The sequence below is a fragment of the Seriola aureovittata genome, chromosome 23 (assembly GCF_021018895.1).
Source record: "Seriola aureovittata isolate HTS-2021-v1 ecotype China chromosome 23, ASM2101889v1, whole genome shotgun sequence".
Lineage (NCBI taxonomy): Eukaryota > Metazoa > Chordata > Actinopteri > Carangiformes > Carangidae > Seriola > Seriola aureovittata.
Window position 1 is genome coordinate 2,366,523 of NC_079386.1, and position 14,676 is coordinate 2,381,198.

The following is a 14,676-nucleotide window of genomic DNA, read 5'->3' on the forward strand; positions in this document are numbered from 1 at the left end:
TCAATTATGAGACGATGATAAGAACTTCTGGGTTGCCAGGTTGTGGAAAATCCTCCTGCAGATTGTTTGACCACTGATCTAATGGAAAACAGCTGCAGCGCATCTGGACCAAACTCCATCTATAAGCTGATTATTAATTGATCTATAAAGCATCAATAAATGTAAATGTTCCCACTCATTTAACAGTACTGTAAAACAGGAAATAAGAAAATAAAGGCTGGAAGTGCAATGACAATAAATAACACAACAGATTCTTATAAATTATATTTTTATAATCTATAACAAAATGTAAATTACCTCTTTGACTATTCAAATGTAATCTTTCTGTCACAGGATTTCAGCTGATGTTTGCTCTACACATTAAAATCTTACGGGACAGTACAGCCGCTTTATTCCTATCTCCATTGTGACGTATCCATAGGACATCTGGTGGAGGAGACCAGAGGTGGAGGCTGTTGCTGCAGCACAATAATGCCAGTGGGTGGTGTGTTCAACATACTAGTTCATTTTAGATCCATTGCAGCTGAGACATCAAAAATGTTATTACAGTGCATCTTGATTCAGGGTGAATTAATAAAATTGCTGTGTGGATAGAGACTGGTTTATTATCACACTCTGAGGCGTTGTTTGCTGCAGTGTAAACCAGCAAAGACAGCTTTTTAACGGCGGTACAGCGGGATCTCTATATGAAAGGTTGCATTGAGTTTCACATTAGAATCCACATCCTGTAAGAGGAAATGAGCACACAGCAGTGGGACTGAACCACATCTGTGTCCAGCTGTGACCATGCAACCAGATGAGAAGCTGCAGCTGGCTGGACGTGTCAGGTCCGTGAAAGTGGGTCCCCATTCTCATCCTCCCAATCCTCTTCATCCTCTTCATCTTCCATCTGTGGCGGGCTGTTAGTGGGCGGGGCTACAGAGGGAGGAAGAGATGCGAAAGAGTCAGTGAGGAGGAAGAACAACAACCAGAGGAGAGGAAACCATACAAACATACACACCGTCCCGGACCTTACACAACACACACACACACACACACACACACACACACAGAGGGCGGGTACTGGATCAGACCCAGCTTCACTTCATCCTCATCCTCATACCAGAGGAAGTGGCCCTCCCCCGCCCCCACTGACCCGGGGAGTCAACACTGATGGAGAAACAGGCCGGAGCTGCCGGAGCTGCCGGGGCGGCGGACGGAGCAGGGCCCAACAGAAAGCCGTGGACCTCGACGACCTGCGGACCAGGGGCCGGTGAGACTGTGGAGAGGTGAGCAGGCTCCGTGTGACAGGAGGATGTGAAACTTCGACGTCTAACTGTCTATTTATTATGTTATATTATATTATTATTATCCTGAATGAAGAGGATAATATATCTGTCGACACAGTTTACACACAGTAACGTTTATTTATTGAAGTTTTAAAACGAGTCCTTTCCAAAGACTAAATCAGCAGATTTGTAGCTGGAGTTTGGTGTGGCGGAACAGTACAGGAGCTTACGGTGTTATCTACATCCCAACACCGTAGAAGAAGAAGGGTAAGACAGGCTAACATCAACAGTGGTCTACCAGTTGCTAACAGATAGCTAGCATTAGCAGCTAGCGGTGGTTAGCGGTAGCAGCTCAGTATAACAGACCTGTAGCTAGTAGTTACAACTAACTCAGTTAGCTCAGTATGATCTACTGTGGTTGATGCTAATGTTTACAGATGTGTCCGTCCAACAACTCTCAATTTATTGACATACGGTTTTACAGTAAGTGACATTTTATTAAAATAAATAAGTAAATAAAGTCAGTTATATCATCTGAAGGTAGAAGCTTCGAACTGACACCTGGAGACTCACCTGGACCTGTTTAATTATAATTTGATCAAATTCAGATTTATTCAAAAATATCATGTAACATCTTGTAAGAATAATATTAGATGAAATATTAATGGTAAAGTCCTGAAGGTATTCTCACTCATCAACCTCTGGTTAGCATGACACATCCCTGTCTATCTAATTGAACCTGTGAAGGCAAAATAACTCACACTTCATTAGTGTTACTGGTACCTTAAGATTAGTGACCTCACATAGTTTCCAGTATAGCTCCACCGAGTCCAACCTGAGCACAAATCCAATCAGGTTCATTAAAAACCTCTGTGAGTGTCCACAGGACTCTAAAACCAGGTTTTGATTAAAGCAATTCTTTAAGACTGGGCCTCAAGATTAGATACAAATACAGGAGCCACCTCAAGACCCCTATAAGGAGAAAATATGTCCTTATAACGTGAACTACTTAATAACATGATCAGGATCTAATTATAATGAGATTTTTTTTTTATCATTAATTACGGTACATATTACATGATTGTAGTTATAACTTTTATTTTTATGGCAACAAGTCAACATGTTCAACTACAACAAGATGGAAAGTTGTTATTAGAAATTTCCACATAATTTCATATGATGTTATAAATATAAAAAAAGGCTGACAGAAAAGTAATAGACCGAGTTAAAGAGACTGAACTGCATTCTGATACAGTGATTACAGAAATACCACAACACTCCCTCTTCCTGTTCCACCTCAAGGAGGCTGTTACACATTTACAGTTTGTTTCTACAAAGAGCATGAGAACTGATCTGAGGTCAGTTTGTGATCATGGTGGTGACACTGGAACCCAACAGCCAATCGGAATCAAGGAATCTTAAGTACATTTATTCAGTAATCATATGACAGATTTTGGTGTAACAGCAAAGAAAACAGTGTGAGTGTGTCTAAGTGTGTATCAGCTCTTTGTGTCTCTGTGCTCAGTCCCTCAGGTTCTCATGTGGAGTGGTGTAAACAGCTGATCGCAGCCACCATCTCCAGTCAGATCTCAGGATCAGTCCCACCTGACATCGCGAACAGGGATAACAAGGTAGCTGACACACACACACACACACACGCACACACACACTCAATGTGCTGACAGTGTTTCTCATCGGTGTTGTTTTGTAACTGTCAGGCTGGGAGACGACCAGATTTCATGGTAAGACAGAAACAGCAGTGTGTGTGTGTGCACATGTGCTGTATATGTATATGTGTGTGGGCAGAGCTTTGTGTGTTATGTGTGTGTCAGTGTGTCACAGCTGTTGTCATTGTGTAGATGAGCCGCTGCTGAGCTGCTGTACTGTTCTCCTCTGCCTCTGCCTCTGCCTGCCAGCAGCTGCTAAACACACATGTGTACAGCAGGTAGAGCTGTGACATCACCAATTATCATCCTGAAACCTTGGTACAGGAAGTTCAGTCCAGTGTGCAGCATGATCTGCTGTGGGTCAAACTCTAAACACAATAATAATAATCACTGCTGTATACTGCTGTATATACTGCTGTATATAAGTGCTGAATACGCTGCTAATGAGAGGCCATTTAAATGTACACTTACTGTAGTTGTCAGTTTATTAGGTACACCAAGTTAAAATGAAATCAGTCTATTGCAACTTCAGTTTGTGTGATTATTTCAGAGGCTGCAGTTTGTGGAGTTGGTGAATACGCAGAGATGTTTGTGTCGTTTAACCTTCCCTCATTGATAGAAACACCTGTCTGTACATCCATTCATTCATTATAGATAGAGAGATACTTTATTGTCACAGCATATTAAAACAACATGGAACACAATGAGAACCTAAAAGCAGACACTCAGTCTGAACCTGCTGGGTTTAGGAGAAGGAGCTATGACGGGGTATTAGGGCCATATTGAGAAAAAAAAAAAAGAAATCTGAAATTGCGTGAATAAAGTCGTAATTTTCAGGATAAAATCGTAATATTTCAAGGAAAGTGTTTAGGAATGTTACTCACAACCAATCAAACTAAAACTAAAATTTTAGTTATCCCCTTATTAGTTAAACCTGTGCTAAATTAGAGCTTCACAGGATGCTCCATGTTTCTCATTTTAAAGCTTCTGATATTTCCTTCTCTTAATATTATGAATTTATCCTTGTAAAATTTTGATTTTACTCTCAAAATCGGGACTTTATTCGGGTCATTTCAGATTCTTTTTTTTTTCCCCAATGTGGCTGTATATCATATTCCATCATAAGCAGCAGAGTTAACCCTGCAGACTGCAGTATAATCACTGCTCCTGATGAGAGGACAGAATGATAATCTGACTGAAGCATCATCTTAACCTCAGGACAGATGAATGAGCTGACAGTTGATCAGCTTTTAACACAGTGTTTACATTAATAAATACACATTTAAATGAATATAGACAAGGCTTCGCAGTGTGTTTGTTAAAGGGTCAGTGTAAAGGGTAGTTGTCCCTCTCCATGTATAGTTTTGGTTTTATTAAGTCCAGGTGTGGAGATAAATGTCTCCCTCTGTTTCTGCCTCCAAACCCAGGACAACACAGGTGAATGGAGTTTAGTCTGAAACAATCCATTAACAGAGTTTTCAGAAACATTGTTACACAGGTTAATCCACAGACTCCACTGTCTACACACTGTTTCAGTCTGAGGGTTATTAACAGGTACACTGTCTGCGGAGTGACTCACCTGCAGTGGATCAGGGTGGAGTCAGGACACAGTTCAGGGTTTAATGGATCACCTGTGTAGAAGCGATCAGATCTTCTCTGCTGCTTGTGTTTATGCTTGGCTGACCTGCGGCTCTCTCCTCGTCCTGCAGCAGCTCCCGGTCGTATCACTTCACTTCTCTTAGTGGATTTGCTTTGGGCTCTTTGTGTGTGTTTGCTCCTGCACCTGTCACAGATACACACTCTGATGTTCTCAGTTTAAAAATGAGAGATGGAATAACAACATGTACCGGGTATGTTTAACCTCCAGGTGTCCAAGAGGCTGATTCCCAGGGTAAGAGCCTCAGTCTCATCAGCTGTTTATGGATAATACAAGCAGTCAGAACAATGTCACACTGTCACACTGTCACACTGTCACAGACACACTATATGTACTGTATGTGTCCAGACTCAAATAGCTATAGTTTTGATTGTTATAAATGTGGTGCTGGTGTTGATGGTCTCCAGAGGTTGACCTGCAGTAACCTCTCCATCATCAGGTCAAACATTTGATTTGTCCAATACTGTTTTTAGGTCTGTTGTTCTCAGGTTGGACACGATATCTCAGTAACGCCTGGACAGAACGTCTTCAGATTTGGCACAAACTTTCACTTAGACTCAAGGATGAACTGATTAGATTATAATTATTATTAGGTTATAACCATAAAATACTAACGACCGTCCTCCGGGAAAATTCTCTGCCAAAGATTGTTCGTGAGTGAAGACGCATCACTCTGTAACATCTCTCTGACCTCCAGTGATCGGCAGAGTGGAGACTCTCCTTAATACAGTATACATGTGGCCTCTGTATACACTGATACTGATACTGTGATTAGATACTGTCAGCTGATCAATCACTCCAGCTCTGATTGGTTCTTATAGTGATATATTTTGTGACTAAAATAACCAGATGTAGTTTCAGCTTCTGGATTCAGTGAATTAAAACCTGACCAGTCAAAGTACTGATATTTAAAAAAAAAAAGAGTCCAGTATCATCCTAAATCAGTCCTGATCCGCGTGTGGAAGTGTGGAAGTGGGAGCATGTACTGGGAGTGTGGAGCTCCACCAGTACAGACACTGGGCTCAGTGGTCAGGAACACCTGACAGCTCACAGGGATGAGGAGTGATGAACTGTTTGCTACATACGGAATAATGTCTGCTGTGTAACGTCTCTCTCTCTCTCTCTCTCTCTCTCTCTCTCTCTCTCTCTCTCTTTCTTTCTCTCTTTCTCTCACTTTCTCCATGCTGGCTCGACCCTGCAGCAGGATTTACATGATGAAGGTCTTTGTTACCATGGAGAAAGTGATTCTGAGCATCCTTCCACTGCTTTGGCAAGTCTCTCACTGTCTGTCCTTCCTCCTGTTTCCTCCCTCCTCACCCTGTCCTGGTCTGCATGCCTCCTCCTCCTCCTCCTCCTCCTCCTCCTCCTCCTCCTCCTCCTCCTCCTCCTCCTCCTCCTCCTCCTCCTCTGCTGATCTGAATTCAGTTGGAGTTTTTTTCAGGTTGGTCCAAACTTGGGAGTGAAAGTCAGGATTTTTCAGCCTCTGCTGCATCACTGTGTTTTCATCAGTCTCTCACTCCAGCCCCACTTCACTATATTCATTATGTTTTGATTTATTTTGTTATCATCTGACTTTCTCCCTTTAAGGTGATTTTATTACCACAGGGATATTAAAAGAACATACTTTTCATTTTGTTCCTCTGAGGCAATAACAACAATAAGACTTTTCGGTCATTTTTAAAAGTTTCACCAAGAGCTACACAGATTCAGAATCAGCACAACCTCAGCTAATTATATATGTCACTCAATAAAGACGTGTTTACAGTATAATAGGAGTTAGTAGCCCATAAAACAAGAACAAACAAAAAAACCTTGAATTTTATAGATAAAAACATTGCAAAGCTTAATAACCTACAGTATTTGTTTGGGTTGTTCTAAATGCACTAAATATCTAAAATATCTGAGTGTTAACAGACAATTAGGTCCAAACTTATATTTATTTAAATTTATATATTTAAAAATATTCCTATTATTATTTTACTACTAACTGTCGTCCTCTCTTCTCTGCTCCATGTATAACAGAATTGATTTTTGATGTAACATATAATTTGAAAACATCATGGACAGAAGTATTGGGACGCCCCACCTGATGTTTTTACTTAGTCTCTGTAGATCTTAATCAGAACTCTACTCTTCTCTGGTGCTGCTTTGACTGAACTCTTCCAGTTCTCCCAGCTGAGAGTCTCAGCTCTGTCCATAGACCTCCAGCTGGATTAGGACCAGGACTCAGAGCAGAACACGTCCTGGTCTTTGGCCAGTTCTATAAATAAAGGCTGGAATCTAAGATTTTATTCTGCCAGGAGAGAAGACGTTCAGTTGTTCTCACAAACAAGTTGCTTTATTTATCAAATTATTTATTTTATAATATATTTACTTTGTGTTAACACAGTGTTACATCCACATTGTTGTCTTACGACGGAGTGTTAGGGCAACATTCAGGGAAAAAAACAAATCGGAGTCGTAATATTACCAGAATTAAAATGTAAAATCTCCAGAGATAAAAAACATCAAGATGAAGTTTCTCCTTATTAGTGGAATCTCTGCTAAAGTAGAACTTCACAGGATGCTCCACGTTCCTCATCTTAAAGCTTCTGATCTTATATTATGACTTTTTTCCCTGAAATCTCAGATTTTTTCCCCAGTGTGGCCCTAATGCTCCGTCATATTGTTTCCACAGACCTGAAGGACATGGTTCATTTTTCTTTGACAGGTTCAGATTTCATCATTTTTCATCATCAGTCAGTTTGTTTTCAACATAAATACAATACAGGAGCTCCTGTAGAGAAAAGCTCACTGACAGCTGTTTAAAGAGTTTAATTAGTTTATCTAGTTGTGGTAGTTGTGTTAGTTAGCACTGTCTGATGATCACCCCGTCAGGAACATGTTCAGTAATACTAATATTGGTGCCTCTGGTCCACGTTGTGGTGTCGCTGACTGCTCTGTGGTCTGTGCAGAACCTTCCAGCTCTGAGATACGGGGCTCAGGTCAGGATGTCCCAAAACCAGGTTCCTCTGCTGCCAGGAGAGACCGTCCAGACCACAGGTAACACATCGACACCAACACTCAGCACCAGTAACTATCGCTCACATGCCAATTAATCAATACGTTGTCCTGCTCGCTCGTGTGTGTGTGTGTGTGTGCGTAGTCAAGGATGTGATGTACATCTGTCCGTTCAGTGGTCTGGTTACTGGGACTCTGACCATCACAGACTACAAGCTCTACTTCAGCAGTGTGGAGCGGGTACAGCACTTCACTCACTCTTTACTCTGCAGTTTACAGCCAATCACTTATTGATTGATTGAGTACCTGTGTGTTAAAGCCAGTGTGTGTGTGTGTGTGTGTGGGTGTGTGTGCAGGAGTCTCCGTTCATCCTGGATGTGAACCTGGGAGTCATCAGCAGACTGGAGACCATCAGTGTTTCCACACAGGGAGAGAACACCAAGGGCCTGGAGCTGGTCTGCAAGGTAACACTTAGTTATTCCACTGGTCAACAAGATGGGTCATTATAATATCTGACCACATGTATTATGATTTTAAATGAATTTCCTCTGTGCATCAGGACATGAGGAGTCCCAGGTTTGCCTACAAGACAGAGGAGAGTCATCCAGATGTGGTGCAGGCGCTGGCCAAACACGCCTTCCCCCTCTCCCACAGCCTGGTCAGTGTCACTCAGGTGTCTTCTTTATATTTGGATTGATTTGATGTGAGAGAACGTCGGGACAGAATCTGCTGGTTGGCTTTTAATTCGAAGAGGCTGTTCAGTCTGTGATGGGCGGGGCTTCATTTTCAGCCTGCGGGGGGGGGGGGGGGGGGGGGGGGTCAGACTGCGAGGCAGAGCGGCAGGAGACATGGAGGGAGAGATGTGAGTCCCGACCCCTGACTACCTTTAGTCCTGGATCACCTCAAAACTCACCCCCCTGCTCTGAGTGTAAGTCTGAAATTTGATGAGTCCGATCTGGAGGGACGTCATGAGAACTGAAGCTCGGTACCAAGTCAGCACCCAACTTCTTACCACGGTGTGAGCACCCTGTGACGACGACAGGCCCGAGGAAGAAGTGATGAGAACTTTCAAGTTCACAAAACTGTTGTTAGCAGTCCACAGGGATTTCATCATGTCGAAGAGTTTGAACAACATGAAAAAATCTCACACACATGTGTCAGAGCTTTAGGAAGTTACTCTATGGGGGGCAAGTTGAGCTAACAGACCACTTTGTTTTTTTTTGTCATATTTAGAAACCTGTGTGTTTTAGATCCACAGTGATTATTCCCAGGGACGCACCACATCCTGAAATATCTACACATTTCAGTCGGAGACTTTAAAGACGCTTCAAGACCTGAGGAATGTTGTTATACTTTTCTCCATGTTGAGAGTGACAGACACAAACAGCCACCTCAGGCCAGCAGGCACAGCACCTGGTGCAAAAATAGATCTCCGTCAGTTACCCGACAGTTACCCACACAACCACTTCCTCTTTAGCCGCTTTCCCCACAAAATAAGAGCGTGAAAAACGGTTGATTTTTTATTTTAGTTTTTTTTTTTGCTCTAATGCTTTATTTCAAGCTATTGTGGGCTTTTATTCTTTTGTAGATGTGTGATCTGAAAAAATAACACCAGTTGAGTTGAATGAAAGGAGGAAACATTATCACTGTCTGGGACATCAAACCTGAATAAATCTGTTTAGAAATCATCCATTCAAACAGTCACCCGGGGTTAGAGGAGGGAACAGAGCTTCTGCTTCATGGAAAATCCCACAGATTATTTAGTTTGTAGGAACCTCTGCAGAAAAAAAACACTTCAGTTGCCCCGAGGAAGAGACCAGCTCACAGACCAGCAGCAGTGACACTGCTTCGACTGGACTCCACATCTAAACAAGTGTACGGGAGGTGGGAGGCCGGTGAGGGATCATGTCACTGTCACTCACACTGTGAACTAAACTCTCAGAAAAAGAAGCAGTTGAGGTTAAAGAGGGTTGTACGTCCTCCTGTTCCTCTTCGAACTCCATCACTGGTGTACGTACTGGTGTGTTTAGAGAGTTTCTTCCATACAGCTTGATGATAAAGCACCTGAAGGTAACGTTCTTCCTGTGTCGTCCTCTGGCAGCCGCTGTTCGCCTTCCTGTACAAGGAGCAGTTTCCTGTGGACGGCTGGAAGGTGTACGACCCGGCGGCGGAGTACAGGCGCCAGGTGACTGCACAGCATCCTTAACACCGACTAGACAACACACCTGTCCAACTCCGCCCATTAGTGACTAACTGATCTGACATTATAGTGTAGAACCTGTCACACCTGTCTCCACCGTGGTCTCATGGTTTCCTGCTTGTGGCCTGATGTGGTTTTGCAGGGTCTCCCTAACGAGAGCTGGACCATCAGTAAGATCAACACCAGCTATGAGCTGTGTGACACCTACCCCTCCGTCCTGGTCATCCCCACCAACATCGCAGACGAAGACATCAGACGAGTGGCCGTCTTCAGAGCCAAGCACCGCATCCCGGTCAGTCTCGTCCAATCACAGGCGGAGGCGGAGCTGTGAGTTGTTTTGTTGTTGTCCTCCTGGTTCTGATGTGGTCCTGCTCTTCCTGTAGGTCTTGTCCTGGATCCACCCCGAGTCTCAGGCCACCATCGTGCGCTGCAGCCAGCCGCTAGTCGGACCTTCGGACCGCCGCTGTAAAGAGGACGAACGCTTCCTCCAGATCATCATGGACGCCAACGCACAGTCCCACAAGCTCACCATCTTTGACGCCCGGCAGAGCAGCGTGGCCGTCACCAACAAGGTACGACGAAGACGTGTTGTTGTCGTTGTTCGTCTCCCTCGCCCCGCACCTTCATCAAACACTCTGTTCACGTCCTCCTCCTCACTCAGGCCAAAGACGGAGGGTTCGAGAGCGAGAGTTTCTACCCCAACGTGGAGCTGAACTTCCTGGACATCCCCAACATCCACGTGATGAGGGAGTCGCTGAGGAAGATGAAGGACGTGGTTTATCCCACCATAGATGAAGCTCACTGGCACTCTGCTATCGACCAGACTCACTGGCTGGAGTACATCCGGGTACACCACACGCACACACACGCACACACACACCTTTTTTTCTGTATCAGTATCAGTGTGTTCCTGTCTGATGTGCTGTGTGACCCTGTGCTGTGTGCAGCTGCTGTTAGCGGGAGCAGCTAAAGTAGCTGATAAGCTGGAGTCGGGGAAAACGTCGGTGGTGGTTCACTGCAGCGACGGCTGGGACAGAACCGCTCAGCTCACCTCTCTGGCCATGCTGATGCTGGACAGCTACTACCGCACACTCAGAGGCTTCCAGGTCACACACACACACCATCACACACACACACTCTAACTCAACTACACACACTGCATCTGCATCTGATCTGTGCACTGTTCTAATGTCTGTGTGTGTGTGTGTGTGTGTGTGTGTGTGTGTTTCTGCAGGTTCTGGTGGAGAAGGAGTGGATCAGTTTTGGACACAAGTTCGCTGCAGTGAGTTCAGATCACAGTCATCATAAACATATCCTCGAGAACCAACAGAACCGAACACAACTGAACATCAGTGTTGATACCAGAGCTGTCGTTACGCTGGTTTGATGTCTAACACCTGCATCTGTTTGTGCTGAGGTCTGACACAGAGACAAACATGTCATCCAAATATTAGTCATGCACTTTGTTACGGCCCAGCCCAGGAAGACGCGCATGGATGTATGTAGAAATGAAAAAAAACATGTTCCTGTATATCAAGTGTAAACCAGAGGTGGCGCTATGACTGTGACTTCATATTGGCATGTAGATGTCTTCAGGTCAGGATTCTTATCAAACAGCTGGAGTTATAACAGCGAGACATCAAAAATCACTGTGCCGCCACAGGCAGGTCCCCCAGGGAAAACTCACAGTTTTCACATTGAGGCATTTTTCTCATGGAAACAGGTGGAAGCTTCCTGTTTTGAGACAGTGAAGTGATGATGTAACACAGTCAGCTTGTGTCTCTGTGTGCCGTCATGACGACAGATGTGTGATCACCTGACCTCAGGTCTCCTGACTGTGTGTCTCTGTGTTGCAGCGCGTGGGTCACGGTGATGAGAACCATGCTAACTCGGAGCGCTCCCCCCTCTTCGTCCAGTTCATCGACTGTGTTTGGCAGATGACTCGCCAGGTCAGAGGCCTTCATCATCATCATCATCATCAGCCATCAGAAATAATAACCCAGCACTAAAAATGTGCCCATCCAATCACAATGGTAACCACTCCTCTTCCTCTGACTACAGTTCCCAGCAGCCTTTGAGTTCAACGAGTTGTTCCTGATCACTGTGCTGGACCACCTCTACAGCTGTCTGTTTGGTACATTCCTGTACAACAGTGAAGAGGAGAGGGCAGCCAAGGTATGTACCACTCCTCTGTGGGGGGGGGGGGGGTCTGAGGATCCAGGTCTCAGTAAACTCCTCTGTCTCTGTGCAGGAGGTGCAGACCCAGACCATGTCCCTGTGGTCCTACATTAACAGGTAAGATGTGCGCCTGACTGACAGGAGTGAGTGAGTGATTGACAGCAGTGACTCTGATCTGACTGTTCCATGTGCCCCCCACCCCCACCCCCCTCACAGCCAGCCGGAGGACTTCACCAACCCCTTCTACGTGGACTATGAGCACCACGTTCTGTATCCACTGGTGTCCTCCAGACACCTGGAGCTGTGGACCAGCTACTACGCCCGCTGGAACCCCCGCATGAGACCACAGGTACACCACCTCGTTTCTTGTAATTAGTAATCCTCATTTTTATTTGTAAAATGAAAAATGGCGGAAACTTATTTGAATTGATGGTGAATCTGCTGATTGTTTTTGTGATTAGCTGATTAATTGTTTATAAAATGTCAGAAAACAGTGAAAAATCTATCCAAGATTTGTCCAGCCAACAGTTTCAACCCACATGTCTGTCTCTAAGAAAAATGTGACACACATGTGAATCAGTGTAAAAACATCAGCTGTGTGAGGATGATGATGAGGAGGCTAGAGCCTTCCTCGCAGGGAACAAACATTTTCATTGTCTAAGCTTTGACTGGATACTTAACTGACCTTTTCTTCTTCTGTGGTGGTTCAATGGCAGCGACTGCAGCAGCTCCATCTGGATGGATGACTGTGGTGCTATTGTACCGTTACATGCTACATTTATATCCGTGCTGTAGCATCATGATGTGTGATGTGTTTCAGGTGCCGGTGCACCAGACCCTGAAGGAGCTGCTGATCCTGAGAGCAGAGCTGCAGAGGAGGGTGGATGAGCTGCAGAAGGAGACCACCTCCCACTCCCTGTCCTCCTCCTCTGAACACTCCCCCTCCCCCACACACACCACAGGAACTCCACTGCACAGCGCCGTCTGACACACACACATATACACACACACACACACACACACACACACACACACAGTTAAATTCATGCTTTAGGCCAATAACAGTGTTTACACTCTGAGGGATTCTTACATTTATATTAACATTATTACAGAAACCAGATGTTTGTAAAGTTTTTTAAAAGTATTTAAAGAGAATTAAAAACCACCTTCAGTGAACTCACCCTCCCTCTGCTTATTTATATTATTTAAGTTTCTCACCTGGTTCAGAGCAACCAGGTGAACCTGCACTGGAGGAACACCTGGGAGTCTTAACTCTGACTTCAGATCAGTGAAGAAATGTTACGTCTCAGGGTCTGTTATTGATCGATTATTGTCTGTAGTGTTAAAGATAGTTAGTGCTCCCTCCCTCACTCTTCTTCCTCATGATTTATTTGACCAACACAAACCTGAACATGATTAAAACACCATACGTTTTAAAAATCCTCTGCTATGATTCATATTTTGTTGATAAAACTGGGTCTGAAGCTCATCTACTCTTACTTCCTGATTGAGAAATCAGGTATTGTGCCCCGCCCACCACCTGCTGTCTCCAGGTGGACAGGTGAAAGAGCAGAAAGTATCGTGATGGTTAGAGGAGGAAACATCAGAGAGACTCAGCCACATGTTTGAGCCTCAGTCAGACCCAGACTCAGAGCAGGAGTCTAACGAGACTAGCAGACGGATCTGAACGGTTAGCGCAGTTAGAATCTTTTATTTGTTTATGTCAGTGGCTCCCTACCTTTGGGCTGGCAAATCATTTGCAAAACTGTAAAATTTTGGTGAAAAGATGTAATTATATTTAAAAATATAAATAATAATAATAAAAATTAAATGTTTCTAAATGAAATTATATTTTAAAAATAAAAAATGTTGAAATGCTCCATCCATTTTATTTTTCACATCATTCCACATCATAGACTTGTTTCTATCTCTCAGTCTGATTGCACGCTGACAGATCACATCCAGGGCAAAAACTGGAGAATCCAAATTGAGAGCGGATTAGCAACAGGAAGAGTTCAAAGGAAAAAGATTAATCAACCTAATCATTAAAAAGAAATAGTGGTCTAAAATCAAATTATTTGGCCTTTGTAAAGTTATGTTGGATGTTGGTCCGATGTGAGTCGCCAACATTTTTGAGATTTTCAAGTTGGAAAAGGTTGGGACCCACTGGTTTATGTTGTTTGTTAGCTTGTAACTGTCAGTGGCTGACACAGTGTTAGTGATTGTGCTAATGCTAACTCTCTCTCTCTGTACTGACAAGGTTTCAGGTTTATTTAGCCCCGCCCCCTGTCCCCACAAGTTGACTGGATTGGTTCCTGAGGTTTGTGACGTATGAAACCCTGACTGTCTGAATCTGTGTTTGTGAGACTGTCATTGGTTCACTGCAGTTCAAGGTGGAAACACTCAGTCATGGTGATGATTATTTCACTCATCATATGTCTGTATTATATAAAAACATCATAAGAATGTTAAAGGTTAAACAGGCTCAGTGTTTATGTCCCTGGTTTCACATCCTCGGTGTGATGCTTGTTTCCGTCACTGCCAAGCACAACCACTGTTTTGTATATAAACCAGCTGTGGAAGCTGAAGTGTCAGTCTTAAATGTCTTTAATGTAAATAACGTGTCTAATTAAACACAAACTTCTTAATGAGCCAGAATGAATTGTCGCATTTATTCCTGATTAAACCAGATCCATTCAGACTCCA

General features: G+C 43.8%; 1 protein-coding gene across 10 annotated transcripts; it reads left to right on the plus strand.

Moving 5' to 3' along the window:
- Window positions 1-484: 484 nt before the first annotated feature.
- mtmr1a (myotubularin related protein 1a) lies at window positions 485-14,671 on the plus strand. 10 transcript variants are annotated; one of them, XM_056368560.1, is made up of 20 exons: window positions 485-1,268; window positions 2,794-2,899; window positions 2,987-3,010; window positions 4,803-4,826; window positions 5,794-5,862; window positions 7,547-7,634; window positions 7,738-7,832; window positions 7,949-8,056; window positions 8,152-8,250; window positions 9,694-9,777; window positions 9,935-10,084; window positions 10,176-10,364; window positions 10,454-10,639; window positions 10,740-10,898; window positions 11,027-11,074; window positions 11,649-11,741; window positions 11,854-11,967; window positions 12,044-12,087; window positions 12,187-12,319; window positions 12,791-14,671. In XM_056368560.1, exons 1-20 carry the CDS (start codon window positions 1,153-1,155, stop codon window positions 12,956-12,958), a joined length of 2,097 nt encoding a protein of 698 aa, XP_056224535.1. In that variant the 5' UTR covers window positions 485-1,152; the 3' UTR covers window positions 12,959-14,671. The 10 variants fall into 10 exon arrangements, with proteins under 10 accessions (XP_056224535.1, XP_056224536.1, XP_056224537.1 ...); XM_056368561.1 differs by having other exon boundaries at window positions 5,797-5,862; XM_056368568.1 differs by lacking the exon at window positions 485-1,268 and adding an exon at window positions 1,607-1,751.
- The last annotated feature ends 5 nt before the right edge of the window (window positions 14,672-14,676 follow it).